We start from the raw sequence: 19,452 nt of genomic DNA, 5'->3' as shown, positions 1-19,452 counted from the left end.
TCAGAAGTGATAGTTATTAATTTCAACTTCAACAGATTAAGAATGTACAGTAAAGTATTTCTTTCCATTAAAAAATGAGAGTGACCAACAGATATGATACATGCCAGCACATAACAAAAATCCTCTAAGTCAAGGCCCCTGCACTGCAGGCACCCACCCAAGGGTTAGGATTGGGGCCTGGTTCTTTCCAGGTTCAGAGGACAATGCTTCCCAGCGAAACTATGTTGTACTTCAGAACACTGGAGCAGAAAGAACAGCTCCCACCTGCGGGGCATCTGAGTCCAACTACTGGTGTGTAGTAACTTTTCCAGTGGGAAAGAAGTTACCTGCAGGACAGTCAAGGGTGCACTTTGGGACCGCTCTCAATGAAGAAAGCAGAAAAGTACAGAGCAATCCTACAACTCCATGAACTGCAATGAAGAGTTCCTTGATTCCCTGCAGGATTCTGCAAATCCTTCATTGCAGGCCCTGCAGAGAAAGTGCACTTTTCAGCTGTCTCTAGCGCATGTGCCATGGAGTGATGACATCTTACTTTTCAAATCAACGATGAGGCATAAAAACGTGCTCGTACAAACAAGGAGTGGTCACCAGAGTCAATGAATTCCTATAGGGAGAATTTGCATTTACACCCGTTTTGTGTTCTTTTCTGACACTAGCTAGCTGATTCCAATATAAAGAAGAATGATGGTAACTGAATCTGGAAATACTTAAGACACGCTGAAATGAAGTCTTAAGAGAGATGATGCCCTGCTCAGTAACCAGCTGGAATGACCACTAACACTAGCTGTAGCCTAGATTACGCTGCTTTCCAAGCTTGCCATTCTTAATACTTATGTTCACCCCTCATCCTTCTCAAAAAGGGGGAAAAGACAGAGACAGAGATATGGAAAGGGACAGAGCCTGGACAAGCATGTGGAACACAAACAGCACATGAAGTGCTGGCTGAGGTCAGGAAAAGCAGGTACTGTGCTTAACCTGGCCTCTGTGGTCAAAGGCAAATTACTCATGTCCATAGGAGAACTTCTAAGCCCCCTTCCCAGTGAAAAATGAATATGGATTAACAACTGTCAATATTATAAACTGAGGCTTGTTCCTAATCACAAGGACCCAGAGCATTCTGAATAAGACTATTTCTGTATTTTAAGACATTTCCTAAGAAATTACAGTCTATCTTTTCTTACATAAAAAACAGAGAATTCCAAAACATGGTTATCATGCAAATAAATTTCACTAGGAAGGTCTGATATGATGGGCTTTATGAATTACAGGCATGTTTTTATGAGACCCAGGAAATGAACATCCAGTTCTGGGGTTGCTGTGGTGCAGAGGAAACAACATGCAGTGACTTGAAAGTCAGACCATAAAAACAAGCTTGGTGAGTTCTCATCTCGTGGAAGTAAAAATGGACATGCATACTAAAAGAATCCCTTACATTTTCGGTAAATCCGCAGCTGCTGGGTAAAGGTTAGTACCACCCGCTGGGCAGAGTTAGAAGCTTTCCGTATCTCATTTCCATCACTAACCCTGGCCATTACACATATGCTTCCCTCTCTTCTAGGAGCTCATTTTTACTTAAAAATGAGATTTTAAAAAACTTCTTTAGCCCCCCTCCCCCAAGTAACATATAAAGTACATACCTCCACGTGATGCCAAAGGTTGGTCTAGGAGAAGGATATGGCCATATGTCCAAGGCAGGTTTTGCATTATAATTAAAGTAAGGGACTTCCCGGATCCCGCCTCTCCTGGCCAGCTTTTTCAAGTCATCATTAGGCAACACGAAAATGCTCTTTTTGCTGCTCTTGGTAACAAACTTCCTGTAGGACGGCAGGGCTGTTCCGGAGCGGGTCTTCTTGGGTCTGGAGAACTTCATCAGTCTCACCTTGTCTCTTGTGGAGTATTCTTTGCTCACTGTCATGGATGTTACCAGCGTGTTTCCTGCAGTGGTCTGGGAGTCCGTCACTGTCGTGGTGACCACGGTTCTGCTCTGCTCCTTTACAGAGAAGGTGTCAATATCACTGTCTGGGCAGGGTGTGGAGAGCTTTGTCACAGTGGTAGTGGTAGTTGTGACAGTGGATTTGGCACAATTTTCTGTGGAAGAAACCACAGTTTGCTTGTCTCCCTTTGCTACCTTAATGACAGTTTTCGATTCTGTGGCAACTGTGGATGTCATCGTGGTGACCTCTGTGATGACTGTTTTCCTTTTGGATTCTCCATTGACATTCCTGTCCTTGCTGGAAGGTAGACCATTTTCATCCATGAAGTCATTACTAAGGTTAGAAGCAACAGGAGATGGGGTAACCTTCTTAACCTCTGAACTCTCCGTTTCCATATCTTCCTCCTGATTACATGAGCTACTTTCTGGGCAAGGGGCTGGAGGTATGGTTACCTGGGTATTATCTGACTCTTTGGTGGTCGGTAGGGTGTGTAGGCTGTCTTGGTGATTACCTTTGGCATCTGAAGGACTCAGTAAATGTGAGTTGGTTTCTGAACTGTTTTGTTCATTGAAATCTTCCATGCTGATGTCACCATTAACAAAGGGCTTCACAGCAGATTCTTTAACAGCCAGTGACTTGATATTTCCAGGGATCACTTTATTGACATTATTGACCTTTGGTTCAACAGTAACATTCACAGTTTTCCCTTCAGAGCTGTCCTTCGCACACTGCCCTTTCAGGAACCCCTTAACTTTACTATCTTTGCCATTTACCTGGAATTTATTTGCCTTCTGTCCTTTCTTTTCAGAATCTCGATTTTCATTATTCTTTTTGTCGGTGATATGTTTTAGGCTTACTTGGCCAACACATTTGTTAACTGATCTCTCGTCCAGCTTCTGGTGCTGCCCTATTTTTTTACCATTTGCTTCAGTTACCTTACTCTGTAGTTTATCTTCACAATTTTCAGCAGATTTAGGAACTAACTCATATTTTGACGGCTCCACACTTTCCATGCCTTGGTCTTTTGTTGTGAACTGCTCAGAGATACATTCATTGCTATTCTGAACAATCATGTCTTCTTCACTGCTATCCTGAATAGACATAGTATCAGAACTATTTTCCAAAGTGCTATTATATTCAGAGTCACAAACTGGTTTCCCATCAAAGTCCACTCCTTTTGAGAAGGACCGGGCATCTCTGTCACTGGTACTTTTAGGTACTGATACAGGTAAAGTACTCTTGGAAGAAGGCACAATAATGCTATCTTCCTGTGGGAGTGACTTTTTGCTCTTAGAGATCAAGGTTCCAACGTCATCTGCACTGGCTGGTGTGGAGTCATCAATGAAAAAGTCACTTCCTTTTGTTTTAGTCTGACTTAGTTCCAGTCCCTTACTGGTAGGCTCTGAGACCCTGGCATCAAGGTCACTTTCAACAGAGCTCTGTCTGTGACAGTTTGGCCCTGAACTCTGAACAGAGACACCATCTGACACTTGATCTTTCTGATAGAGTTGGTTTGTACTCAGACTAGTATCACTGAGGCCAAGAACTGTAGAATCACTTGGTGAGCACCCCTGCCCTGAGTCCCCAGGGCTAGCCTGGCTTGGACTGGGGCTCTGTTCCTGTCTAAGCAAGTCACTCTGACAGCCTTCGTTGGCCTTCGCAGTTACTGCGGATTCAGAGGGGCTTTGCAGAGCACTTATGGGGGGCTTGCCTACTCCCTTCACCCCACTCTCCAGCTTCAACTTTTCAAGGCGCTGCTTCTCTTCCAGTGTGAACTGTCGAATACGCCTTTCCAGGAGCCCATCCAGTTTCGAGGATTTTGTTTTCTTTTTGTAACTAGTCCTTAGATGGAACCCCTCACTGACATTGACCACATCCACTTGAGTAGTCTCCTGACAGTTTACATGGGACTCTGTTTTCACAATATCATCTATCTCCATTGGTTCTTCCTTGAAGGATTTGTCGTTATCAGACTCCAAAGCTTCTTTTCCATCTGCGAATTAAAAGACATAGATAAAAACGTAATTTTCACTATGAAGTTATTTTCCTCATGAGAAATTCTCATTTTCAGAAGTATCTACTATTGTTATTTTCATATGTAGAGGTAGATCATGGACATGGCTAAACTTTAAATGGGGCTAAAAAATACCTAACATTTCAAATACTGGATGATTCTGATTTTTGGTACCTAAGTTGATGGGATTTTATACTGGGAAAATGACTTCGCCTATGACAGGCTACTGAGTGTGTGCATTATACCTACAGCATGGTCATCACCTGTGCTAAGCTGGATAGAGGTTCGTCACCCAGCACTGGGGGAGGCGGAGGCAGGAGTAGCATGAGTTTTGAGGATATCCTAGGCCATACAGCAAACTAATCTAAACCACTTTTGGCAAATGTGCTATCAGGCATCTATGGCTTTAAAAGTTCTATTTGTTTCTTCTGTTTTTCTTTTCGCATTAATGAATTATTTAATTCTCATTTCTCATCAATTAACTAATTAGTTATTTTCACGTAGGGCGGGGTCCTGGAACTCACTGTATCTACTAGGCTGGGTTTGCAATGACTCTTTATCCCCAGCTTTCGAAGTGCTAGAATTATAGATGACTTGTTTTTGTTTCTTTTCATTAGTTAAAAATCTCCTCCAGTTCTATTACTCATAAACAGTTCAAAATTAGTGTTTGATTTGAGCAAAAAAGTCAGATTTCTTTGGAGGTGTAGAGAAACAACATGTGATCAAGGAGTCATAAGCAGTCAAGCCAGAAACTGTTTCGTGTCTCACTCTGTAACCCTGAATAGCCTCAGACTCAAGTCAATCTTCTGCCCCAGTCTCCCAAGCACTAGGATTATAGGTGCGAACCACTATGCTTAGCCTATGTTTTCGGTTCATGCATGTATGTTTGCTTAGGTTCCTCTCTATGTATACATATATACAGTGAGTGTGTGTGCGCATGCGTGTGTGTGCATGCATTTACATTTATGTATAGGAGGCCCAAGGCTGACCTCTGGATTCTTTTTCAATATGTCTCCATTTTATTCTTTGAACCCAGAGCTCACCAATACAGCTGGTCTAGTTAGCAAGACTCTGGATGGCAGTGCTGGCATTTCTGGCAGGCCACCAGTGCCCCAGTGGCAGGCACACGGACTCTGGAATACGAGCTCCTAGTCCTCATGCTTAAGTTCTAAGCACATTTCCCAGGGTGCCATCTCCCAATGCTTTTATTCATGTATCTCACTGGTCCTAAACTTTCACAAAAGCTTAAATATGGAGCCCCCATACAATCTAGCAATTCCACTCCTTGGTACACCACTAAGAAGTGAAAACCTGTATTTACAGAAATACTTGTATATAAAGCTGGCGCGGTGGCTCACTGGGTAAAGGCTTTGTTGTCAAGCATGCGTGAGGTCCTGAGTTCTATCTCTGGGACCCACAAAACAAAATGAAACAAACAAACAAAACCCAACTAAACATTAGCTGGTTACGGTGACACCTTTAATCCCAAGCATTCAGGAGGCAGAAGTAGGTGGATTCTCCGTATGTTCCAGACCAGCCTGCTCTACATAGTGAGTTCCAGGCCAATCAGAGTTACACAGTGAGTTTCTTTCTCAAACAAACAAGGAACAAATCCTAAAACTTAAAGTATCAGTGTTTATAACAGCTGGAGACCAGAAACAGCCAATTATTCACTGATGCACAGTGAACTGCAGCCTAGCAATACAGTGGAGTGTTCTTTGGAATATGCTACAATGTGGATGAACCTTGGAAACATTGTGTCAGATTAAAGGAGACCAACAGACTGCCTAACTTCATTTTAAAAATGTCTAAAACAGACAGCTCAACCAAGAATAGACTGATGGGTTGGGATCAGAAAGCGACTTCCTTTGGCATAATGAAATGCTGTGGAACTGTCATAGATGCTGAACAAGTCTGTGAACATCTACAGCATTTACAGATGGCACGGTCAATCACCCACTACACTCTTATGAGAGGGTGCAGTATCTTGCCCGTGGGACCTGATTCAGGGCATTCTCTTTGCCCTGGCCCCACCATCCTGGCCCCTGCTTACCGTGGTCCTTCTTCTCGGACACCTTGGAGAGCTCCATTGCACTGTCGTCCGCTGCTGCTGCAGCTTCAGCATCTTTTGCCTCATCTTTCCCAGAATCACATTCTGTCTTAATTTTTTTTGGACTTCGTGGACTTTTTCTTCTATCTGATTCATCCTTATTATCGTCTGTATTATTTTTGGCTAAAAAGAATTACATGTATGGCAACAGACAGTTGTAATATTAGAACTTTATTTTTATTTTGTTTTTGTTTTTTGAGACAGGTGTGCAACTCTGGCTGTCCTGGAACTTATTCTGTAGACCATGCTGGCCTCAAACTCACAGAGATCTACTGGGATTAAAGGTGTGTGCCACCACAGCCCAGCTTATTTTTATTCTTGTGTGTGTGTGTCTTTATGTAAATCTGTGTACAGATGCCCTCAGGGGTGAGAAGAAGAAATCAAAATCCCTTAATAGCACGGGGCTATTAAGCTAGGAACCAAACTCTGGTTATCTATAAGCCCTCTTAACCTACGGTCTCCTAATCTAAGAACTGAATATACCTAGTTTAGATAAAAACCACCAAGTACTATGCAATAAGTATATTTCATTATTTCTAATTAAAAAAACAAAACCAGCAGGGCAATGGTGGCACATACCTTTAATTTCAGCACTTGGGAGGCAGAGGTAGGCGGATCTCTGGGAGTTCGAGGCCAGCCTGGTCTACAAGAGCTAGATCCGGAGAAACCTTGTCTCAAAAAAACACCCCAAATAAATAAATAATAAAAAAATAAAAAACAAAACAAAACAAACAAAAACCAAACCAATTGAAGTACTACATACGACATAAACAGAAGGGAGACATTTTTTTGAGCTCTATAACTCAGAATACTGGTGCCTGTCATGGCATCCCTAAAAATGTCAACTAGTACTGATTATAAAGTCTTGGGGTAGGTAGATTCCAAAAAAAAAAAAAAAAAAAAAAATCCCTATTTTGAATATAATAATTACATGACTATTTTTAAAAATGACTTTCTCTTGTTTTTCTGTAACTAAGACCTTATAAATAAAGGTAATTAAAAACCCTTTAGTTTACGGGGCTGGAGAGGGCTCTGCTGTCAACAGCACTTGTGGTTTGTGCAGGACCTAGGTTCAGTTCCCAGCACCCACATGGTGGCCAAAAGTCATCTCTTAACTCCAAGTCCAGAGAACTGAATGTCCTCTTTGTGGGTTCTGTGGGCAACAGGCATGAACATGTGCTGCACATAGACAAATGAGGGCAAAACACTCATAAAATATAAATAATCTTAAATAAGAAAACTTTAGAACTTGTAAATTAGTAAATCCCAACAGTATTGTCCACATGCTATTAAAATTTTCATAAGGATACATTTATCTGAAATAAAGCCAGTAAACTATGAACTTCTAAGAAATACTTCTGGTTAGAAGTGGTCCTACAAACAAAAGACAACCAGCAGCAGGGAAACAGTGAAGATCTCCTATTAGCTATAGCTACTGAAACAGTCCACTACTCACCTCCTTCAAAGGGCTTCCTGTAGTTCACATTGGTGTTGCCTGGTAATTTGGGAAGGAACCTATAAACATGTGTTTTACTAATCCAGCTCCAGCCTCCATACCCTGTCACTCTGTATTCCTCTCCTTTTTGTTTCCAAACCTGGTAGAATTGAAAACCCAATGGTTAAAGAAGCATCTGCCAAACACAGGCCAAGAATCAGGCAAACTGAGCCAGAGATACGGCAGAGTGGGCAAGGATACACAGGGCGAAAACAGGAGAACCAACTCCTGCCAATTATCCTGTAACCTCTGTCTGTGCATGCACTCTCACACTCACACAAATAGATAAAAGTATAATAATTAAAGAATCAGGCAAAGTTAATTAAATTTGCCAAATAATCAATTTTCAGTTGGAATCTCAAGATTTATGACAGATTGTTAACACTGCTATTAAATTTAACGATGCTTTTACTTTTATTACTAATTTCAACAAATTGGTATCAAATTCTAAGAGAAAAATCAAGCTTACAAAATTACAAGATGTGTTCATACCACCTCATTAATTCAACAGTTACAAAGGAAAGCAGAGTGACTGCAAAGGCGCGCACTGCAGGCCGCAGGCCCAGTTACCTGGTGCTTCACTGGAAACGTGTATTTTACCCACGTGGCCTGCTGCATCGTCTCCTCCTCCTCCTGTTTTTTCTCCTTTTTTTTAACTTTCTCCTTTTCTTCCCTTTCAATTGATGTCATCCTATGTAACCTAAGAATACACAGATTAAAAAAAATTAATTTTGAAAAAGGAAAAACATATGAATGTTATACTGAAAATTAGGAAGAAAACCAGAGAGTGCTTAGTTAGAACCCTACATCCCAGACATTCACAACAGACAAAAATAAGCAGATGTGGCATTCCCTAAGGAGAGATCAGAACAGAAAACTAGCCATAAAGAGGAATAGCCCTTCTAAACACCTCCCCAAAGAAACACTAATGTTTTATTCTTGTACAAGCCAACATTCGAATACCCATGTAGAATCCACTCTAAATAGAACTAACACCACCTGAACAACTCGGCCTAGGACTTCTAACCAGCAAACACAAACACCTTTATCCTTGTAGTGTGGGGATTAAAGCGCGGGTCTTCAGTGTGCTAGGCAAGCATTCTACCCATATCACAACACATTTTATTTTATTATTTTTGATTTTTTGAGACAGGGTTTCACTGTGTATCCTTGGCTGTCCTCAAACTAGCTATGTAACCAGGCTGGCCTCGAACTCACAGAGATCCACTTGCCTCTGCCTCCTGAGTGCTGGGACTAAAGTTGATGCCACCACCACCCAGTGGCACAACACAATTTTTAAAAATTAATTAAATTCAGTCTTGGTAGCAAAAGCCTGTCATCTCAGCACATGGGAGTCTGTGGTTATAGCAGGCGGGGATGTCCACTGAGATACTGCCCGCTAGCGTGACAACTGCTGAGCAGAGTAGAAGGGGACGCCTGTTCCCTGTCTCAGAACTAGGGAGGAAAACAGGGGCTATAGCCACAGCAAGGTACAGCCTCAGGGATAGAACCAGGGCCACCATCATCAGTTTCCACAGCTTCCACGTGTATTCCTGAGGGACTAGCTCCAGTTCAGACAACGACAGCGCTGATCATGCTGCTGACAGGCACCCTTGGGCTCTTGGTTTCTGTCCACAAGCAAACAGATACAAAGGCTTCACTTTGCTTTGGTGTAGTTCATTGTGATGTGTGCTGACCCTGAGTGAAGTTCTATCGCTTGGGCCACCACCACCACCAAAGTCTTTATGGGGAAAGGCAACAACACAAAGAGTTCAATTGGTAATTCAATCCTGTCTGAGACAGAAAGCCCTGGACACTACTGATGACCTGGTGACTTCAAAGAGCCCCATCAGGCCTGTCATCTCTCTGTTGAGTTTAATTACAATAATTCCCTCCTCCATTGCACCTTTGTTTTAAATCTGTTTAAAAAGAAAAGTAACAGAACAATAATATAACTTAATTCATGTTTTGTCTTTCTTCTAATTAGCACTGTGGGTTTTTTTTATTTGTATTGTATTTGTATTGATATTTTGCCTGCATATATGTCTGCGTGAGACAGTTGTGAGTTGCCATGTGGGTGCTGGGAATTGAACTCAGGTCCTCTGGAAGAGCAGTCAGCGCTCTTACCTCCTAAGCCATCTCTCCAGTCCCTAGTTTTGTTTTTTAACCTTGATCAATTTGAGGCCTCTTCCCTGAAACATGTCCTCTTTGCTCAATGGTATGCAGTGTCCACAGTGGAGCTTCCAAGTGTCTTAGGGCTTATTTGAGAAATCCCTGAATGTACCATCCTGCTGATTCTGACCAGAAAGTGCTCTGACAGCTTCCAATATTTTGTTATACTTTGAGAGAAGGTTCATGTATGTTATTTAACTCAGGCTGGCCTCAATCTTAATTCTCCACCCTCTGCTATGTAAAAAACGAAATTAACGATGTATTATTATATTTATATTTATTTATTATATATTTATTTATTTTATTACTTATCTAATGTGTAGATGTGAGAGCCTGAATGAGTTATTTGCACCTCATGTCTGTAGGGACTCAGAGGGGCCAGAAGACCACACCAGATCCCTGGTACTGGAGTTACAGACAGTTGTTTATCACCACCTGAGTGCTAGGAACTAAACTCAGGTCTTCTGGAAGAGCAACCAGTTCTCTGAACCCCCAAATCATCTATCTCTTTGGGGGTTTTGATGTTTGTTTCCTGAGATAGGATCTAATATATCCCACAATGGCATCAAGTTCTGGGCTAAGATTGCTGTGTATTCCTGGTCCACCTGCCTCCATGTGCCAAGCGCTGAGACTGAAAGCATACACCACATGCCTGGCTTGTTACTTCCCCGTGCTAGGATCTTAAACTCAGGTCCTCGGGCTTGGCAGGAGCCTCGAGCAGAGGTACTCACTGCACCTAGATGTTAACTGAGTATTGTGTTCACTTGTGTGTGGTGTACACAACTGTGTGTGTAGGCCAGAAGGCTGAGCTCTCAAACCTCACCAGACAAGTAGTTTTGTGCAGTGGACACTCACAGCTGACCACATCAGAGAGAGAGCAAGGGTCTGTGGATTGCTCACTCACAGTACAACATCTCTGTCACATCACTTCCCCTTAGGCTCAGGGGAAGAAGAGTGCGGAAGAAAGATCCTAAGTACCAGAGGCTGGGGAGGACCAGACCCAAACAGTGTCTTCTAGACACAGCAGGACCACAGCAGTGATGATAACTTACATTTCAGCATGGAGACTTTCTGGCCTTCTCCCCTGAGCCATGATCCCCAAGCCCCACAGGGTCTTACCAATTGGCTTGGACCTTGCTGTGTAGATCAGGATAGCCTCAAATTCACAGAACTCTGTCTACCTCCACCTCACAAGCATAGAGATTGAGGGTGAGTACCATTATGCCCAGCTCAGCTTATCCTTGTTTTTTTTATTTATTTATTTATTTATTTATTTATTTATTTATTTATTTATTTATTTATTTATTTATTTATGTGTAGCCCAGGCTGGCCTCAAACTCATGATCCTCCTGCCTCTGCCTCCTTCAGCAAATCCTACCGGCGTGCGCCACCACAACCGGCTCAGCTTGTCCTTTTAATTCAGTTTTACTAATATTATTTCTAAATAAATCTTAATTATCTTACCAAATTCTACCCCCAAAAATCCAACCACACATGAATGAAATTTCATAGTGACAGGACAAAACCTGACATCACCGAGAAATTTATTCTTCTTGTTTTGTTTTTATGTTTTTGCTTTTTTTCTTTTTTCTTTTTTTTTTTGGTATGTGTCGGGGGTAGAGTTCCAAGGCAGGGTTTCTCTGTGTAGCCCTGGCTGTCCTCGAACTCAGAGATCTACCTGCCTTCGCCTCCCAAGTGCTCCATGACATTTGGCTTAAATTGTTTGGTTTGGGGACAGTCTTGTTCTGTACCTCAGACCCTGTGGCCTACACTTCCCCAAGTGCTACCAGTACAGATGTGAGCCACCACACCATTATAAAATAAAACATGCTTAAAGGGCTGGAAAATACATTTCCATTGTAAAAAGTTAGGGGGTCACACCACTCAAGTGACCCAGTAGGAGGGCAGACAGACTGACTCTTGGTGCTTTAAAGTGTTAAAAAGTATAACACGTTTGCAACCATGATTCTTGACAGTTTTATCTTTTTGTTTAGACGGGATCCTGCAACTTGATATTCTCTTACCTTAGCCTCAGTGCTAGAATTAAGGGAATATACAACCACATCTGACATAGCTACACACACATACACACGTTTGTTTATTTAGCTTACAATTCTAGGATTAAAATTAAAGTCTTGTGTGTATAGTTTGGTCCTCAGAATAATTTTTACATTTTTTATTCTTATTTTCTAAAGTGTGTTTGCTTCTGCGGACACAGGTGTGCTTGGGAATGTACATGCAGCTAGAGGTCAGAGGTGGACATCTAACACCTTATTAATATATTTATTAACGACAGGGCCTCTCAATGAACCACTGTTTCAGCTAGACTGGCTGGTCAGAGAGCCTTCATGACGTATCTATTTCCCAAATATCTGATCCCTAGCAATGGGCTTACAGGTGTGTGTGTGTTGGGAAGTGAACCCGATCCTGTGGAAGGGCAGCAAATGCTCTCATTCTTACTTCTAGTGCTTGCTCAAGTACACAGCTGAGTCTACCTGGTAGCTATATGATCTTTGGCCAGACATTTTAGGATAAATGCGTAAATGTGACTTCTTAGGGTTAGAGATGGCAGCAGTTAATACAAGGCTGCTCTTGGAAACACTCTGGTTTGGCTTCCAGAACCCACTCAGCTAACAAGAGTCTGTAAATCCAGCTTCAGGGTGTTCTAATACCTTCTTCTGGTCTCTGCAGACACCAGAAATAAACATGATGAACAAACATACATGTAAGCAAGCAGACACCGGATACAGACACACACTCTTTCATCTTGTCAAAAATGCTTTTCACTTGTAATATCTTTTAATATGTTGGACTGGCAAGTTGGCTCAAGGGGCAGAGTCACCTGTCAAGAATAAACTTCTCTCCATCTATTCATACCCATGGCATGCACAAGTCCACACAAATATATACACATAAAAGATAAAAGTTTAATAAAAATTATATTTGATCTCGTTTCATCTTCATCACGGTCTTGCATCCTGGGAATTAATGGAGACTGGGAAGAGATAGTCTGTACTGTGACCTCTTGGGCTATTCCATAATTATTAATGATCTAGCATTTCAGAAATATCCACTACTCATCAATCCCAAAACTCAGAGTTCACTCACCTTGTGTGTCCTAAAGACTCCCGCCATATTGGCAGCATCACAACAGGTTTAACTGCACACTCCAAAATTGCAAGAGCCAACGCAAACTCTCTGGGTTTGCTACACATCTGAACGGCCTTGATCCAGTTAGCCCTGCATTTCAGAAGAAAGAAAGCATTTCACTCCATTGTTCTTAACTGAAAAACACAATAGTCACAGCCTACTACAACTCAGATGAGAAAGGGTTCTATGTGACAGAAGCACACACACAAGCACACCGAGAGGGCTTAGCTCAGAGCACTGGAGATTTTATACACAGGAGCAACTCCAGGCATCATCCAGGTCCCTCAATTCCTTGACGCACAATATTTTTTAGCTCTGGTCTCCATTTGACTCCTTCTGATACTTAAAGTTATCCAAGGATCAATTTTAGGTAATTAGCATATTTACAGCAATATATGAACTTTAGTTTCCTTTACCTGTGTGAAGCCCAATTGGGATGAAGAAAGGATGAAGGGATGTTGCTTTCCAGCTGCGTTATGGTCAGTCTCAACGTAGATATGGTAAGGACTTTGGACCCGTGGACAGATCCATTCCATTTGAACTCCCCAGCTGGAGAGAGACAGAACTTATGTGCAAGGTGCCTCCTCTTGTCGTGGTCCTCCCTGTGTTGGTGTTTATTCAGAGCAAAGGAATTGGTAGAGTACTGATTGTGGTAGACACGATACTTCCCTTCTTGTCCCAGCTTAAAATAATTGTTGATATTCCCTTTCATGACCACCTCCTTTTTGGTGCTCAACCGTGAAACTTCTCCTTGGGAGTTAACTACCAGCACCTGATGAGGGAAATCAGAATGTCATTATTCATGCCAAAGATGCAGATTTTGTCTGACCAACTGTCTTTCAACAATTGTAATCAATTGTTCCAAACATGAGATATCTTATGACTGAGAGTTTAAAAGTAAACTTATGACTAAATTTAAAAGTAAAAAAAAAGGGGGAGGGAAGACCTAAAAAAATTGAAAAGAAGCTAAAGTGAGGACGGAGCTAGGCTGGGTGTCTTATGCCTGTAGTGCCAACGTTCAGTAGGCTGAGGCGGGAAGACCATGAATTCAAGCCTTAGCTAGGGCTAGCTACATAGCAAGACTGTCTCAGGGCACAGGACAGTTGGTAAAGATACTTGTCACACACGTCTGGTGACCCATTTTAAGTCACGGATACCACAAAAGCGTGGAACAAAAGAATTAACTTCACAAAGTTGTCTTTTGACACCCCCTCATTAACCTGGAGGCTTGTGTGCACACACCTATTTCTGGTCTATAAAGGGTCACACAGAGAAACCCTGTCTCGAAAAACAAACTAACTAAAGGTGAAAGTTGGTAATTTATAGTTAAATAAGGAAGATATAACTGCAGAAAGAAAGGAGTGATTAGACACCACTGAGCACGTTCATGAATCTCAGACACACACTATCAGTCTATCAAACTCTAGCACATAGTTTATCGAAATAGGAGAGCACTACACACACTACCCCCCCCCCCCCCCCCGCATTCTCTCCCCACAAATGGCCAACAATCCTCTACTGCTGTTCTTTTCATTATTCCAACTTTAGTTGCTCTAGGCCCTGGGGTCTTTAAAATAATGTTTCCACAAAGCTGGGCTCAATCTTTTGGTGGATTATCAAAATCAACACTGGTTGTTTACTTTTCTCCGCTGACGTAGGAGGGGACGTCAGGGGTTTAGACAGGGCCTGAGTTGGCCAGGCTTGCCTCAGACTGGCTGTATTCTTCCCTGCTTCAGCCTCCTCAGTGGTTCAGTCCTGTTGGACTCCCCAGGAAACCATCAGAGACACAGCTGTCATCATTTTGAGGGTGCAGCTAGGCGAGCTGAGCTCGTGGTGTCAGGTCTGATCATCTGCTCTAGTAGAGCTACAAGCGACAACCGTTCTTCTAGTGGTCACAGGAAGTGGGGTTGTGGTGGTGCAAGTCTTTAATCCCAGCACTGGGAAGGTAGAGGTAGGTAGAACTCTGTCTGAATTTGAGGCCACCTTGGTCTACATACCAAATTCCAGGTCAGTCAGAGCTACACAGTAAGATACTATCTTCTAAAAACAAAACAAAACCTAACAGAATTGTACTCGATTAGCTGATTCTAACATCATCTGCTCACTGAATTCTAATAAATGGACTAAATTTGTGTGTATAAATTTCTTTGCCACAATACAAGACTTACAGTTTTGTTCTTGGTACTCACTACATTAAAGAAAACACATTCAAAGCTAGATTTATAAATTTCCTGTCCTTTTTTCTTTTTAAAATAAGATTTTACGGTAATCCAATTCTAAATATTTAATGTGTGTCTGACTGTGGGTGTTGGCATACTAGTGCAGGTGCCCTTGGTGGCCACAGATGCAGCCCTTGGAGCTGGAGTTACCAGTTGGGATGTAACCATTAGAAGAGCAGCCAGTGCTCTTAACCTCTGAGCCATCTCTCCTGTCCACGATCCTAATTATTCACAGTACAGAGTTTTGTTTTAAACAGAACACACCTCTTTGCCCTCCTTAAACAATTTGTTTGCTTCATGGGCCGCAGCTGCCACCTGCTGGCTCTTGAGCTGACTGAGTTTGCTGTCTGGGTTCCGCAATCTGGTGATGATGCGAGTGGAGCCAGACGTTCCTCTCCCAGCTCCAGGGGACTCGACGATTTCTCCGTTAGACTTCTCCAATCTGAAATCCCCTGTTACCAAATGAAAATGCCACAAAGTGATTGCTGACAGAAAGTAAATAACTAAGAATGCCTTATTTATCCAACCCTTACATGCCATATATATTTAAAGTCCAAGAGAAATAAGCAGAATAAGTCCTTTCACAGGCAAAGCATGTCATCAATCCTTGAATGTTTTTGTCAACAGCAAACATCAAAAAGCAAAAATACTGTGTGCCATTCATTATTTTGCAGAAAACAGTGTTACCTGTTTTGAAACTCATTTACTGGAGAGGAGGGGTCTCCAAAAACGTGCAAATAACAAACATAATAACTCGAATGCATACAAAATGTTGTCTTGTATATCTAATGTGCATTTGTATATTAAAAGGCTGGAGTTAGTTTCAGAAAGATTTTCCACTTAAGTAGTAATAGTCTTGAATTTTAGAAATGCCAACTGAATTTTTCCCTAGAGTACATAATTATCTGTGAAAACCCATTACAATTATTTTAACATAATAAAGATTTCTCAACATCTCCTTTATAACTTCATTTTTTGACGGTGACAGTCTGAATGCCCAGATACAATTTCTGCTTTCTATATACACAAACTTCACATTGGATAGTGAACATACATACCCAGCCATTCATCACTGTACATTTTCCATTGTTCAGAAAATTGAGTAAGACCTAATTTATAATTTAAAGCTTAAAAAAAGAAATTAAGCAGTGTAGCATTGGTAAATCCAAGGATGGGAATTTCGTATTACATATATGGTGGCATTTTAGGCAAGTAGAGACAGATGCAAATGGGGAGGCTATCTGTTCATTTCAGGGGATTGTTTGATATGTTGGCTCAATAGGGTTATGGATCAAAGGTCCGGCCTTTGGAAGCAACTATAGCACCCAGAGAGAACTGGACAGAAGACCCCACCATCCCACTGGGCAGCTTTCCCAGCCAGTCGTCACCCTGTTCCATTTTGAGCTTTTAAGTATGGCTTCTCTTCTCTGTTTTGTTCTCTTCTCTGGGACCGTACTGCATGTACTGGACAAAACCCTTACCTTACTATTCTGGTTTTTCTATTAGTAAGCAGGAAGGGTATGAATTAGAGGCTCTAACTTGTACCTCTATGGTAGAAAGACTGTTACTTGCAGGGAGCAACCCCCGCCCCCCAATACTCCAGAGCAGACATGAGAAGAGCAAATGTTGAGGAAGCTGACAACCTGACTTAGCTTCCTGAACCTGACAGTACACCCGAGGCTTTCACCAGCCCTAGACGCTCCTTTTGAGGGCACTAATAAAATGTCATTTCTGTTTTTAAGCGAGGTAGATTTCTGCCAATAGGATTTAGACCTAAATAATCCAGCAAGTATTTTAAGACTTAGTCTACAAAATATGCCACTGAGCAAATTGGGCAGGCTGGAGAGCTAGTGATCCTGAATACTGCTATCTTCTCTTAGACTCTCCATGCGCTGGGGATTTAACCCAAGGCTCTCAACTCTTATGACCATTTATTACATCCTGCAATAGACTTTATAGATGCTCTCTTGGTTTTAGGCCTCACTTGTTGAAAGAAGAGAAGGAATAGCAAGAGCTTTCTGAAAGAAGCCCCCCAGTGCACAGCTAGAATTCAATGCTGCTCAGAATTAACCCTCTGCATTTGCTAGTTCAGCAAAAATAAAGCGAAGAACAACCTCATCTGTAAGCATCACAGCTGAAGACATGGCGAGGATAGGTCCTCATGGAACACAGGCTACCCAAGTCCACACTGCTGCCATTAAGAAGTCAACCTCTACAGGCAGCCTGTTGGCAAAATAGTCATCTGCTCTAAACCTGCCCCTCTGGCAAGCATAAGCAAAGGGCAAAAACTACTGGCTCACCAAACATAATGAGGAAGCAGAAGGGCTCCTGTCCAAGAAGCCTGAGGCAAGTTACACTAAGTACTAGGTACGAGTGGGAATCCCTACAAATCTACAAGGGAATGTTGTTATACTGACATGGGGAGTAAGGGCAGGGAACTCTCCAACTCTGCCAAGTTACTGCGTATGATTGTTCAGCCAACAGTAATTCCCAAGAACCCATACTGTATAATAGCTAGCAAAACCTAGGCTACCACAATGGAATGGCCCCCAGAAGAACCTCTTGCATGCATCTCACTTCTCATACATTGTCACCATATCAAATCTACCCAAATAGGCCCTCTATTGTCAGGACAATAAAGTGAACAACAGCTAAATTCAGAATTTCATATGGGTTATAAACTTAAGATAAGACATACCCAAGCCTGTCAAACAATGCATAGCACAGAGAAATCTTAGATGGGGCTTAAGATATAATTATATACAACTACTGGGCGCAATTGTGGGCCAAAGGTTTTTAGACATTTTCAGGTGAGGGTCAGACAGAGGCAAGAGGCACTGTGAACTGATGGATGGGAACAAACACGGGTAACCACGCTGTGCTGAGCGACCTAAGATGCAACCACAGTTCTCTGCGTGGTCCTATCTTTGAAACAGCCCTTGTTCTTTAAAAATTCATTCCTACCCATTTCAATCATATACTTTTGTTGGAGCCATCAATAATACCTTGCCTGCCCTGGCCACAGGTGTGGAACAATATGATCCAAGATAAGCCACTCAAATTCTTTCCTCAAAGACTTTTGATTTGGAGCAGGAGTAGGGGCTTTGGGCCACAGACCTTGGAAAGACATGAGAACAAATTGCTGGTGCCATCTTACCTGCAACTTGGAAAAAGCCTGTCTGTATTAGGAGAGAATTAAATAATCACACAAATTTAAGTTGATTGGAAATGGGGAAGGGGAGGATAGAGCAGTGGTTGTACCACTGGGTCCACTTATGCTTCAGGAGAACATGAACTTTCCCAATTATACAAGCTAATTATATTCCCTCTACAGTCGGTCATTTACAATTGGAAAAGTCCTAAGTAAAAGACATCTCCAACCTTATGTCATATCTGAAATTATACTCAAGATAAATTTAAACCAATGATACAGACTTATGAAAAATTACTGTAAATATTTATTTTCATGAGATCATCTTCCTTTAAAAAAAAATACAACACACAGGGAAAACCTGCAGAAAGAGATGAAATTTAACAACATAAAAATTAAGCACAAGAAAGCAATAAGCACAAATATGAAGCAGATATTAATGACTATAATACATAAGGCAATTCTAAAACTTATGAAAAATATTAAAATTCTATAGAAAAAGCAAGCAAAAACAGGAATCATCAAAACACAGAATATTAAAAACATGAAAAGAAGCAACCACATTCATAAGCGGAAATAGGTAATATTTTCCATTAAATACATTCTTACCACTGTCAAAAAAGATAAATGGTGTTAAATTTAGGTGTGCAAATAGGGAAACATCCAAGTATGGAAATTAGTAGGTTTGTCCTTCTGGGTGATGAACTAAGCAGTAGCCTCTATTATCTGTAAAGGGTACCTACCATTTGACCAGTCAGTCATTTCATTCAGTTTCCTACACTGCCAGAAACACTTGCAGAACACAGAGACACGTGTGGAGACGGGTAGAAAGCACCACCACGGTGACGGCCAAACACCACGCAGCAGCTAAGAACAATGCATTTGACTCTAACCTGAGGAGTCCCTACCATGTGTCACTATGTGAGAAAGTGAAGAAAAAAAACAACCCCATACACACACAAAAAACATGATGCAGAATAACACATGCAGAATGATCCAATTAATATATTAAAAAAAAGAAAAAAGAAAAACCAAAAAAAATTTGTAAGCATACAGATATGAACGAAATGAAAAATACAAAAAACTGATGGTGCTTATACTTCAGGAGAATGAAAAGGTTTCTACTTTTCTCCTCTTGTAGGATGTTTTTGTAAAGCAAAAACAGTGAGCTCATGTTAATGGGGGAAAAAAACAAACAAACCAAAAG

The 19,452-nt window shown here is 41.5% G+C and overlaps 1 protein-coding gene across 12 annotated transcripts in view; it reads right to left on the bottom strand.

The window, feature by feature from the left end:
* Bptf (bromodomain PHD finger transcription factor) overlaps positions 1-19,452 on the bottom strand; it is a 109,437-nt gene that overhangs the window by 37,508 nt on the left and 52,477 nt on the right. For all 12 annotated transcript variants that reach the window (XM_075990312.1, XM_075990307.1, XM_075990305.1 and 9 more), the window contains 7 exons: positions 15,359-15,546; positions 13,292-13,647; positions 12,834-12,965; positions 8,124-8,253; positions 7,515-7,653; positions 6,002-6,181; positions 1,638-3,927 (listed from right to left, as the gene is read on the bottom strand). In XM_075990312.1, the coding sequence (XP_075846427.1) occupies positions 1,638-3,927; positions 6,002-6,181; positions 7,515-7,653; positions 8,124-8,253; positions 12,834-12,965; positions 13,292-13,647; positions 15,359-15,546 (3,415 nt within the window). The remainder of the gene's footprint in view (positions 1-1,637; positions 3,928-6,001; positions 6,182-7,514; positions 7,654-8,123; positions 8,254-12,833; positions 12,966-13,291; positions 13,648-15,358; positions 15,547-19,452) is intronic.

This window comes from Microtus pennsylvanicus, chromosome 11 (genome assembly GCF_037038515.1).
Source record: "Microtus pennsylvanicus isolate mMicPen1 chromosome 11, mMicPen1.hap1, whole genome shotgun sequence".
Lineage (NCBI taxonomy): Eukaryota > Metazoa > Chordata > Mammalia > Rodentia > Cricetidae > Microtus > Microtus pennsylvanicus.
This window is presented reverse-complemented; position numbering and strand designations above follow the sequence as displayed.